At 40.7% G+C, this 13351-nt stretch overlaps 1 protein-coding gene across 1 annotated transcript; it reads left to right on the forward strand.

Annotated features, from left to right (window-relative positions):
• Positions 1-10019: 10019 nt before the first annotated feature.
• LOC145002780 (uncharacterized) lies at positions 10020-12093 on the forward strand. The gene is made up of 2 exons (XM_078961979.1): positions 10020-11871; positions 12008-12093. Exons 1-2 carry the CDS (start codon positions 10020-10022, stop codon positions 12091-12093), a joined length of 1938 nt encoding a protein of 645 aa, XP_078818105.1.
• The last annotated feature ends 1258 nt before the right edge of the window (positions 12094-13351 follow it).

Below are 13351 nucleotides of genomic sequence, written 5' to 3' on the forward strand. Positions count from 1 at the left end.
TAGCAGCGGTCACAGACTCATGGTAGCAAATTGTTAGAAACATTATACCTTGTCGTATACAAGTATTAATGCTAAGTATAATTTCCCCCTACTTATACCTTAAGATTAAGAAATATTTAGGTATAACACTTAATTGATAAGTATACTATTATACCTAACGTTGTTACAGGTAGTCTGTGTCAATAGCATGGTTATAAGACTCACACGGAAGTATAAAAATAAGCTTGAATTACGAGACTCATGAACGCATTCAGTATTTACATTATTTTGAGTATAAATTCACCTTCATCATTTGGGTACGAAAGATACTAACGCCCTCCAACTTTTGGGACTTTTACAAACTATATGTGGAAAATATTGGATTTTCTATAAACTAAATTCATCCATTTTCTTCTAAAAAGACGTACTTTCTCAGTACAAAAACACTCATGAACTTACCAACTTTATTGTTGACACTTTTTCGAAACTACTTGTATTTCTCAAGGAATCAGTAATACAAGTAACCACCAGCTTTTGGAGAAGGAACGCTAAGGTGTCTATTATTAAAAGATTTTAAATCATCATATTTGTAATATTCTTTTGGAAACATGTATTATGCAACAATATACGTTTTTGTTATATATATGATGGTTATGTTACTTTCTTTACAATATTCAACTGTTATGGTACTACGTGAAGTCACCCACCCCCGAATGTTTCCGCCATTCTGGTTTGGGGGTGTGATAGTTGTGGATTTAGGGCAGAGTCACTCTGTCAACAGTCCTTTTAGTTTTAATTATATAGGACTAGTGTATACTAGACGATTATAGAGAGGCCTCGTGAGGAATCCACTCATGAAAAGTACTTATTCCGAAACATCAGGACCCCCCCTAGAGTTCCGCGTCGATTCCATCGATCCAAGAATCCACGACAGTGATACCATAGATGAAACCTGAGACGCCAAGAACTTGTGTGCCCGTTCAGCACATGGTCCTATTGACCTTCATTCCGTATCATGTCGATGTATGTCAACTTCGACACATTTATCAATCATGATTCGATTTAGTGCAACCACGTGTAAATTCCTAGTGTCGTGTAAAGAGAACTTTCACCATAGCCAATTCGTCAAATAAAGGTTCTTCCGAACTTAATAATAAAACCTAATGCAATCCATCGGTCGTCTCTCTTATCTAAAACCTTCCGAAATAGCCAGGAGAGGGGTATTGCACACTGTTAACCAACCCCTCCTTAGACAGATAGAACCCGAAGCGAAAGACATTGCAGGTATTCCAGAAGACGATAACCACCCGAAACCTACTCAGCAGATCCCCCAAAAAGACCATTAGCACCGCACAACCAGGTTCGTGAATCAAGAGAAAGAACTCATGGGATTAATGTCACACCCATAAACCGATGGCGGAAACATTCCGGGGTGGAGGACGTCATGTAAAGTATCACAACCAATGTACATAGTAAGCATAGTAAACACAGCCATTACATTACATAGGAATATTTACATTTGCTTAAAAGTAAAGTAATACATGTTTTACATATACATTAGTATAACAAAAGTAAAGACAAGACTGCTTAAATGTTCCGTCTTCTCCAAAAGAATGCGAGATACCTGTCTAACGAGGACCTGCGAATACAAGCAGTTTTAAAAAATATCAGCATAAAGTTGGTGAGTTCATAAGATGTTTGTTTCTATAAAGAATAAGTTTCCTTTGGTTTTCTGAAAAAGTTGTTATCCAATAAAATCCCATATTTTCTTATAAGAAAAGTTTAGTTATCCATTTCTTACACAGTCTAGTTAAGAATAGTTAAGTTATCCGAGAAAAAACCCTTATTTTTCTTAAAAGTTGGTGGTTGGTTATCGGTTCTGAATGCAGTGTACAAGTATCTACCATACTTGTAGCGTTTAAGTGGAATATCATGAAAGCCTGGTTATCTTTGAAAAGTACATTAGTTTTAACACGTATATAAAACTAATAAGTAGGTAGTAAAAGTTTTCATAATCTAAGTTGCGAGTTCCAAAACCATACAATAAACTAGATAAGGCTCGTAATGGGGCCAGTATCGTTTTATGACTTTTGTCACCTATGGACCAGTCGATCCCACTGTAGCTAGCAGCCAGGTGCGGGGTAGTCAATCCCATGTAGATCTATACACTCAAGTCACGTTCTCCCTCCAGGAGATTCTGGTTACAAGGGTAGTCCTACACTCTCGTATCCAGGGGGTGTGTTACCAAGGACGTGTCTCCAATCTTAAGATTAATGAAATATTAAAGGAAATCATACGGAAAAATCATGTTTTGTCAGTCCTTCACTCTCGTATCCAGGGGAGTGTTACCAAGGACATGTTTCCAGTTCTAAGATTTATGTTATTAGTCCTTCACTCTCGTATCTAGGGGGAGTGTTACCAAGGACATGTTTCTAGTTTTTAAGATTTATGTTATTGGTCCTTCACTCTCGTATCTAGGGGGAGTGTTACCAAGGACGTATCAAAAGCTCTAACGTTAATGCTTTTAACAGTAATGATGTGGAAAATCAATTGTGAAATATAAAATGTAGCATTTTATAATGAGTTCCACAAATAGTTTGAAAACTAACTCTGCAAGTTAAACGGTTGGTTATGATGGTCCTAGGTTAAGCACATATGATTCTAGTCCAATGTACAAGCCATGGAAGGAAGTTAGGGCACCACTTGACCTCTTTAGAGGAGTTTACGGCCAAAGGACCCGTCCCTTGGGTGTTTACGACCGTAATCCCCTTATGGTCATGTTTTCTCTCAAGTTTAAGGTCCCTAATTCAATGGTGGTTGGTTCTAGACATCATTCCAAGCCATAGGAGGTGTTTAAGGGGAATTTTAACACCTTAAATGGTGTTTATGGCCCTTGAAGGAGGGTATACGGTCCAAGAATGACCTTGGGCCATAAACTCATGTTTATTCTCCAAATATCAAGTTTTTGGTGTTCTAAACTCGTACATGTAAGTCCTTAAGTCATAGCCAAGCACCAGAAGTGATTTGGAAGGGTTTTGTGGCTTCAAATCCCCATTTATGGGTGTTTGCGGTTTGGGGTTGTTCCTGGGCCGTAAAGCAAGTTTTTGGTACCTTTGGATGATTTAAACACGGATTTGAATGCTAAACAAGCTAAACTATAAGCTAGGATAGATCACTTACCAATTTGGAGCTTCAAATGGTGTGATTTTGGATGAAGATTTGGCTTGTAGAGAGAGAGTAATGAGAGAGAGTGAAAAAGCTTCAAATGAAGTCCAATCACCCTTATATAGGGTTTGAGTTTGTGGCCCGGTGGAAATCTACCCGATACTGACGTTAAATGGGGTTTATGGTCGTACCCGATTAAGTGTTTGTAACCCGACGTGGTTGTAACTAAAAAAATTTCAAATGAATGTCGAGGGTGTTTTCACGTGTTTCTAATGCGTTTGAGCACTCATGAAGTCCTAATAAAAGTCTTAATTCAATTAACCTAATTCATAATGTTAACAGAAAAATTGAAATATAAACAGGTTTTATTAACGGAAACAGGTTACTGTAACGGAATAATTTCAAGTTGTCACAATATCCCCTCGTTAGAGAGAATTTCGTCCCAAAATTTAGAATTTAGATACAAATCATTGAATTGGAAAGAGATGCGGATATTTCTGTTTCATTGAGTCTTCGCGCTCCTAAATGAATTCAGGTCCCCGCTTGGCAATCCAGCAAACCTTCACTATCGGGATACGGGTTTGTTTCGTACATTTGATCTCTCGATCCATGATTTCGATGGGTTCTTCCATAAAGTTCAGGTTTTCGTTGATCTCGATCTCATCAAGAGGGATCACGAGGGTTTCATCGGATAGGCACTTTTTAAGATTAGAGACGTGGAAGACAGTATGTATGTTGCTAAGTTCTTGAGGTAGTCGGAGTTTGTAGGCTACGGGACTGATCCTAGCGAGGATCTCGAAAGGTCCTATGTACCTCGGGTTAAGTTTTCCATGCTTTCCAAAGCGTATCATGCCTTTCCAAGGCGAGACCTTCAACATGACACAATCTCCAACCTGGAATTCCAAGGGTTTCCGTCATTTATCGGCGTAACTCTTCTGTCTGTCTCGTGAAGCTTTCAGTCATTCTCGGATCTGGATGATCTTCTCGGTGGTTTCATGGATGATTTCAGGACCAGTGAGAGCACTGTCGGGGACTCAACTCTTGGCTAGCTGCGTGTCCCCTACCTCGGCCCAGCACGGAGGGGATCTGCACTTGCGACTATAGAGGGCTTCGAACGGGCAGCCTTGATGCTGGTGTGGTAGCTGTTGTTATACGAGAACTCGATCAAGGGTAAATGGGTGTCCCACGACTTTCCGAAATCGATGACACATGCTCTCAGCATGTCTTCCAGGGTCTGGATAGTTCTCTCACTCTGTCCGTTTGTCTGAGGATGATAAGTTGTACTCATATCCAGCTTAGTTCCAAGAGCTTTCTGAAGGGACTGACAAAACCTTGAGGTAAACCTACTGTCTTGATCGGAGATAATAGACACAGGTACACCGTGCAGTCGGACTGTCTCTTGGATGTAGATTCGTGTAAGTCTTTCCATCTTGAATGATTCTTTAATCGGAAGGAAGTGAGCAGATTTTGTCAATCGGTCGACAATTACCCAAATGGTATCGTACCCACTCGGAGATTTGGGTAACTTGGTGATGAAATCCATAGTAATCATCTCCCAGTGAGAGCACTCAGGTATCTCGGGCTGTTGGAGCAAACCCGAGGGCTTCTGATACTCGACTTTTACCTTGGCACAAGTCAGAAACTTACCCACGAAGGTAGCGATTTCGGCTTTCATGTTTGGCCACCAATATTGTTTCTTGAGATCTAGGTACATCTTACCCGAACCTGGGTGAACAGAGTATCTGGTCTTGTGAGCTTCGTTCATAACAACTTCCCTGAAACCTCCGAACTTTAGGTCCAGATTCGATCCATGAAACAGTAGACTCCGTCACCTCTGATCTCAAATTTCTTATCCATTTGGGGTTTCTAACTGGGCTTCTCGAATCTGAGCGGATAAGTGGGAATGGATGGTCATTGTTAGAGTCTTCACCTTGTTGCCTAAGCTTTCCTTTCGGCTAACGGCATCTACTACCACATTGTCCTTGCCGGGATGGTAGCGTATTTTGCACTCGTAGTCACTAAGCAGCTCTACCCATCGCCGCTACCTCATGTTTAAGTCTTTCTGATCGAAGATGTGTTGTAGGTTTTCATGGTTGGTGAAGATCGTGCACTTAGTTCCGTAGAGATAACGTCTCCAAATCTCAATGCGAAGATCACTACTCCTAGCTCCAGGTCGTGAGTTGTGTAATTAACTTCGTGTGCCTTCAGTTGTCTCGAGGCATAAGCAATAACTTCTCCTCTCTACATAAGCACACAGCCTAGGCCCTTATTGGATGCATCGTAATAGACAACGAAGTCCTCTGTCCCTTCAGGCAGGGACAGGGTAGGTGCGCTGCACAAGGCTCGCTTTAACGTTTGGAATACGGTGTCTTGTTTCTCACTCCAACAAAAGGGTACACCTTTCTGTGTCAAAGTGATTAGGGGTTTGGCGATTCTAGAAAAATTCTGAATTAATCTACGATAGTAGCCGGCGAGACCCAAGAATTGACGGATTTTTGTGGCTGTCTTCGGTGCCGACCAATTCTCTATCACCTTCATTTTGGAAAGGTCCATGTGTATGCCTTCCTCACTTATCATGTGACCAAGAAAAGATACCTTCCGAATCTAGAATTCGCACTTGGAGAATTTCGCATACAGCTTCTCCGTTCTAAGAGCGATAACGAACTTGTCCAGAAAGGGGCGACACACCTGGTTCATCAGGTCCATGAACATAGCCGATGCATTGGTTAGACCGAAGGGCATCACTACAAACTCGTAGTGACCATATCAAGTCCTGAATGCGGTCTTGGAGACATCATTCTCGTGAACTCAAAGCTGATGGTACCCTGACCTAAGGTCTATCTTCGAGAAGTAACTGGATCCGTGAAGTTGATTGAAAAGGTCGTCTATTCGAGGAAGAGGATAACGGTTTTTGACGGTCAATTTCTTCAACTCACGGTAGTCTATACACATCCGAAAGGATCCATCTTTCTTCTTCACAAATAATATCAGGGCTCCCCAGGGTGAGGAACTCGGTCTGATGAACCCTTTACTAAGTAGTTCATTGAGCTAGCTGGATAACTCCTGCATTTCTGTTGGAGCTAAGCGATATGGAGACTTGGCTACAGGATTTGCTCTGGGAATTAGGTCGATGCAAAACTCGACTTGGTGTTCGGGAGGAATTCCCAGGAGTTCTTTGGGAAAGACATCAGGAAAGTTGCAGACTTCGGGGATGCTCTCGAGGTCTTTAACTTCCTGTTTCACATTGATTACATGAGCTAGGAATGCGTAACACTCCTTTCGCAGAAGCTTTTGAGCTTTGATGCACGAAATGATGCGAAGATTGGAACTAAGTTTATCGTTGTAGATCATGAGAGTCTGGTCAAAGGGAAGATTGATACGGATGGATTTTTCGTAACAAAGGATATCAGCATGATTGGGACTCAACCAATCCATGCCAATGATAACGTCAAAGCTTTTTATGGAAACTAACATTAGGTCAATGGGAAAAGAATGATCATTCATGGTAAGGGTACATCCTATGAATATATCGTTAGCGTTCTCTTTCTCACTGTTAGCCATCTAGACGGTAAACGTTTCGGTTAATGGTTGAGGACTATGTTTAAGAAGATGTTTGAATGAATGGCTAACAAAACTTCTTTTAGCACCAGAATTGAAAAGGATGCAAGCATAAGAGTTTTCGAGAAGGAACGTACCCGAGACAACGGTGGGATCGGCAACTGCCTCATCTCATCCCATAGTTAGAACTCTCCCGGTGTTGCCAGTTGTTGCTGCCTTGGGGTAGTATCGCTTGAAATGCCCGACTTCACCGTAGCCGTAGCAGGCCTGACCAACACCTGCTCTGGAGGCTTGATTGGTTGATTGGGTTGGTGATTTGCAGAATCAAATCGTATGTCCCTTTTTACCACAGTTGGAGCATGACAGTTCACGACATGGACCGGGGTTATGGTGGAAGTTACACTTGTCCATCGGGGAAGTGTACCAGCATACCTACTAGTAGGTGTTTGACTTGTAGAAGCGATGGCAGAAACAATAAGAAGGGTGGTAGCAGCATGGACTGCCACAGTTTGCTGCTTCTTCGAGGACTCCTGCGAAGGTTGACCCTTCTTCTGCTTTTTGTCATTTCAGGAGTAGTGGCCGCTTCCTCAATATCTTCTTCGTGGTCGATTAGAGTTTGCGTCAGACATTTAGCGTTGTCAAAGGTCTTTGGCTTCACAGCCAAAACGTTTCCCTTAGTTGGCTGGGTCAGCCCCCAGATGAATCTCTCAATCTTTTTACTCTCCCTGGTAACCATTCCCAGACAGAGAAGCGCCAAGTCATCAAATCTGGATTGTGTAAGCGGCGATATCAGAACCCTTCATCTTTAGGTTCCAAAGTTCATGCTCCAGCTTCTGCATTTCGCCCCGTGGGCAGTACTCCGTATGCAGAAGCTCCTTCATGCTCTCCCAACCTATTGCATTGGCTACAAGCAGGGTTAGGGATTTGACTCGGCCGTTCCACCAAGTCAGGGATTTATCGGTGAAAGTGCAGGCAGTGAATTTCACCATGTCAGTTTCTGAGCAGGCATAGATTTCGAAAATAGATTCAACTTTCTCAAACCATCGAGTTAGAGCAATAACACCTCCAGTGCCATTGAAGGGTGTGGGTTTCGTGTTCATAAAGTCTTTCTAGGAACACTCCTTCCGGTATCCCTGACTACCTTCCTGGTTTTGAGGCTGAGTACCACCTCCTGGCCTGCCTGAACCATCGGGGTTCATATGTGACATGGCAGCCACCACAGTAGCAGTAACAACTGCTTGGAACAGGGCGGGGTCGAACAGAGAGGGAGGTGGTTTAGGAGGATTGTTGTTCTTTGATTTGGGTCTTTTCTTTGGAGGCATCTTGATCTAAAATGATCAGGAAAGAGAGGATGGTAAGTCCTCTAGATAGAATCAAGAGATGTATTACTAGAGATATCTCATTATGGCAGATATAGTGTTCTACTAAGCGATAAAACATGAAGGAGTTATCAAAGCAGGTAAACTATCGCTATGGAAAGGATGAGTAGCAACACTCGGAATGAATTTCTACAACGAAGTTGGCTCTAGAAAATACTCCCATAGTTTTTATGTTTCGCTGCAATGATGACTCATTACTTGGATACTTGGTAAGTTTTAGGCTTGCTGCACACCACAGTCACTCCTAAGCATATTGGCCATGTCTCGAATGAATATAGTTGATCAGGCTATATTGACCCTAGACACGACTACATAACTACTCAGGTTTAACCGTAGTACACAACACCCAATTACTTATGTTTTGTTCTACTCGTGGATACGGTTTCTGGCGTTTAGGTATTCTTGTATACTTGGAGTAAAAATACTTATATTTTTAAAGTTTACTTTTAGTTCAGAGTACTTCGGCCCCTTAGTGTTTATAGTTATATACCATGTAAGGTTCGGTATACTTAGTTCACTATAAACAAGGGCTATGATACCGATCTGTCACACCCCGAAACCGATGGCGGAAACGTTCCGGGGCGGAGAACGTCATGTAAAGTATCACAACCAACGTACATAGTAAGCATAGTAAACACAACCATTACATTACATAGGAATATTTACATTTGTTTGAAAGTAAAGTAATGCATGTTTTACATATACATTAGTATAACAAAAGTAAAGACGAGACTGCAAAAATGCTCCGTCTTCTCCAAAATAATGTGGGATACCTGTCTAACGAGGACCTGAGAATACAAGCAGTTTTAAAAAATATCAACATAAAGTTGGTGAGTTGATAAGCTGTTTGATTCTGTAAAAGAGCAAGTTTCCTTTGGTTTTCTGAAAAAGTTGTTATCCAAGAAAATCCCATATTTTCTTATAAGAAAAGTTTAGTTATCCATTTGTTACACAGTCTAGTTAAGACTAGTTAAGTTATCCCAGGAAAACCCCTTATTTTCCTCAAAACTTGGTGGTTGGTTATCGGTTTTGAATGCAGTGTACAAGTATCTACCATACTTGTAGCGTTTAAGTGGAATATCATGAAAGCCTGGTTATCTTTGAACAGTACATTAGTTTTAACACGTATATAAAACTAATAAGTAGGTAGTAAAAGTTTTCATAATCTAAGTTGCGAGTTCCATAATGATCCATGCATGGATCATGAAAGCCCAAAATGTGATGGATTAGTGATTACTAGTGGGCTAGAAGGTGGTTTGGGCTCAATGGTTGGGTTGTGCATGGTAACCCACAAATTCAATTAAGGTTGCATGAAGACTAAGGCAACATTTTTAAGGCTTCATAAGTGCTAAAAACGTTACTATTTGCTTCATAAAGCCTCCTAGCCGTTTTTGACACTCTTTGGTGGATTAGGGTTACACTTTAATGCTTATAATGACTCCTTAATGCTTCTTATGGCTCCTTAAGCAAGCATAGCCGTTTTTTTTTTCATTCACAAGTCTCATGGACGTTTTTTTTTGTGTTCTTTCAAGAGTTACCTTAATTTCTATTTACTAGTTTTAATGAATAATTGGTTGGTTGGCTTGTAACCACCAAATTTGTAATAAAGGCTTCATATAAAGCCAAATTATGCATGGAAAAAGTAATGCACGAATTTTAATCAAAGAACCATTATTTTCACCTTGAATTATTGTTATAATTCTCAAATTATCTTGTTGGGACGTGTTCTTGACTTGATACGAACTCAATCCAATAGGTCTTGGATTGTTTTCATCGGTATACAACTTAATAGGTCTTGAGTTGTTACTATACTAATCTATCTATTTCTTTCCATTCACATATCATTTGTGGTTGCTATTCTCTCTTAATTTACCTAAACACTACCCTACTCACTAAATCAAGCCCATACACGCATCATAAGTGGTATCAGAGCGCAGAATGGATTTTGATGATCCAGAGTTCCTACAAAATCTTCGAGAAGCATTAAGAAACATCCAAGAAGGTGGAAATCGAAGGCAACCCCGCCGTGGTGAACATAGGGTTGTGGAAGAATTCAAGGTGTCTGAATTGCCTGACTTTGTTGGTGGAACTGATCCTGAACGCTACTTGGAGTGGGAAAGGAAGATTGAAAGAATGTTCGAGTTCAAAGAAGTGGATGATGAAAAAAGCTGCAAGTATGCCATTCTCAAGCTAAGTGGTGGTGCTTCATTGTGGTTTGAAGGGCTTAAGGCCAAGAGAACCCGTAAAGGCAAAGAAAAAATTTGTTCTTGGCTTTCTCTAAAACGAAAGCTAAGAAAGAGATATGTTCCTTCTACTCATAGAATGGCCACTTACAAGAAGATTGCTGATTTGAGGCAAGGAAAAATGAGTGTTGGAGAATACATTGATGAATTTGAGAAGTTGTCCTTGATGGGGGATATTGAAGAAATTGAAGAACAAAAAATGACTCGTTTTCTAAAAGGGTTGAACTACAACATTGCCAATGTTGTGGAGTTGTATCCTTATGCTGATTTTGGAACTCTTTGTGGTTTGTGTTTGAAGTTGGAGGGGAAAACCAAAGCACGTTATGGTGGGAGTTCAAGTTCAAGTCTTGAAAGTCCCAAGTCAAAGTCGTGGTCCAAGCCCGAGTCTAGCAATAGACAAAATTCTGTTTCTACTCCTTCTGGTTCTAGTAGTGTTCCCGTTGCTCCTAAACTTACTAGTGGTACCAAAGAAACTAGTTTGGCGAAAATTAGATGTTTCAAGTGTCAAGGTTTTGGTCATTACCAAAATGCTTGTCCAAACAAAAGGGTGGTGACTTTAAGGGAGGCCATTGAATGTCGTGAAGAGTTGGAGGAAGAAGAGAGGTTGGCGGGTATTTTTTATGATACACAACAAGAAGAGGAAGCAGAGGAGGAGGTAGAGTATGAAGCACCGGTGTATGATACAGTTTTGGTGCTTAGAACCCTTAAAACTCAAGGGGTTCAAACCGTGGCTGATATGGATCAACGAGACCAATTGTTTCACACCAAATGTTTGGTTAGTGACAAGTGGTGTAGTTTGATTATTGATGGTGGAAGTTGTACTAATGTTGCTTCTAATGAAATGGTGACCAAATTGGGTTTGTCTACAACAAACCACCCAAAACCATATGTTCTTCATTGGTTGGATGATGGAAGCAAAATAAAGGTGACAAAACAGGTTAGAGTTGGTCTAACTATGGGGTCTTATGAAGATGAAGTGTTGTGTGATGTTATTCCTATGGATGCATGTCATATTTTGTTGGGGCGTCCTTGGCAATTTGATAGGGACGTGTTACATAGAGGGAGGAGCAATGAATATGAGTTGAAACACAATAATAAAAAAATTGTGTTAAAACCCATGTCCCCAACGGCCATAAGGTCCATGAATTCTAAACAAGTAAAAAAACCTAATCTTTCTATGTTTGCTAGTGAAAGGGAGGTGGAGCAAGTTCTTGACAAAGGTGATGTTATCTACATGCTTGTGGCCAAAGAGCATGCAAAGGTGGAGAAGATGGTGCATGGAGAAAACACTATTGCTGATTTGCTTTTGGAGTTTCAAGATGTGTTTCCAAGCGAATTACCACCGGGTTTGCCTCCAATCCGTGGTATCGAACACCAAATTGACCTTATTCCGGGTGCTCCTTTGCCCAATAAAGCTGCCTATAGATGTAATCCGGAGGTGACAAAAGAGTTGCAAAAACAAATTGATGAACTCATGAAAATGGGTTATGTTCGTGAAAGCCTAAGTCCTTGTGTTGTTCCAGTTTTGTTGGTTCCAAAAAAAGATGGTTCTTGGAGGATGTGTGTTGATAGTAGGGCCGTTAATAACATCACCATAAAATACCGATTTCCTATTCCTAGAGTTGATGATTTGTTGGACGAGTTGCATGGTTCTATTGTGTTCTCAAAAATTGATTTGAGAAGTGGTTACCATCAAATTCGTATGCGTGAAGGGGATGAATGGAAAACAGCCTTTAAAACTAAACATGGCTTGTATGAATGGACCGTAATGCCTTTCGGTCTAACTAACGCACCTAGCACTTTCATGCGACTAATGAATGAAGTGCTAAAATCTTTTTTGGGCAGGTTTGTGGTTGTGTACCTTGATGATATCTTGGTATATAGCAAGAGCTTGGAGGATCATTTGGTGCACTTAAAACAGGTTTTCAAGACGCTTAGAGCTCAAAAACTCTATGGAAAGCAAGAAAAATGTTCGTTTTTAGTGGAAGAAGTGGCATTTTTGGGTTTTGTGGTTTCAAAAAATGGCGTGTCCGTAGACCCATCCAAGACTGAAGCAATCAAGTCATGGCCTATTCCTACTAATATTTCTGAAGTTAGATCATTTCATGGTCTTGCTTCTTTCTATAGAAGATTTGTTCGTGATTTTAGCACCATTGCAAGTCCCATAACAGGTTGTTTGAAGAAAGGAGTCTTTGCATGGGGAGAAGAAGCTCAAAAGGCATTTGAGAAACTCAAGGCATTGTTGTGTGATGCTCCTATTTTGGCTCTTCCTGATTTTTCTCAACCATTTGAAGTGGAGTGTGATGCCAGTGGAGTTGGTATTGGGGCTGTTTTGATCCAATCCAAACGTCCTATTGCTTATTTTTCTGAAAAGTTGGGTGGTGCTCGTTTGAATTATTGCACTTATGATAAGGAGTTTTATGCTATTGTTCGTGCTTTAGATCATTGGAGTCATTATTTGCGTGCAAATCATTTTATTTTGCATTCTGATCATGAATCCTTGAAGTACATCAATGGGCAACAAAAGTTGAGCACAAGACATGCAAAGTGGGTGGAGTTCTTGCAATCCTTTCATTTCTCATGCAAATACAAGGATGGTAAAAGCAATGTGGTGGTTGATGCACTCTCGAGGCGTTACTCATTGTTGGTGACTTTGGATGTTCGTTTCTTGGGATTTGAAACTCTAAAGGACCATTATCAATATGATATGGACTTTGGAGATACTTTTTTGAAATGTGCAGGTGGTCCTAATGGTGAATTTGTGATTCAAGATGGCTTTCTATTCAAAGGAAATCGCCTTTGTGTCCCAAAACATGCAATACGGGAGTTGTTGATTCGTGAAGCTCATGGCGGTGGTTTGGCTGGTCATTTTGGCATTACCAAAACTTTGCAGGTGCTTAAAGAACATTTCTTTTGGCCGAAGATGTTGGGGGATGTAACCAACATAGTGGGCAAGTGTGTTACATGTCATATGGCGAAAACAACTTTCAAGCATGGTGTTTACACTCCTTTGCCGGTTCCTATTTG

Source organism: Lactuca saligna, chromosome 6 (genome assembly GCF_052625555.1).
Source record: "Lactuca saligna cultivar CGN05327 chromosome 6, ASM5262555v1, whole genome shotgun sequence".
NCBI lineage: Eukaryota > Viridiplantae > Streptophyta > Magnoliopsida > Asterales > Asteraceae > Lactuca > Lactuca saligna.

Bases quoted from the DNA above. Each gene is read 5' to 3' on its own strand.
- LOC145002780 (XM_078961979.1), top strand. From the start codon at position 10,020: ATGGATTTTGATGATCCAGAGTTCCTACAAAATCTTCGAGAAGCATTA. The intron at 11,872-12,007 runs GTTCTTGGAGGA...TGATTTGAGAAG, and splicing joins GTTGGTTCCAAAAAAAGATG to TGGTTACCATCAAATTCGTA.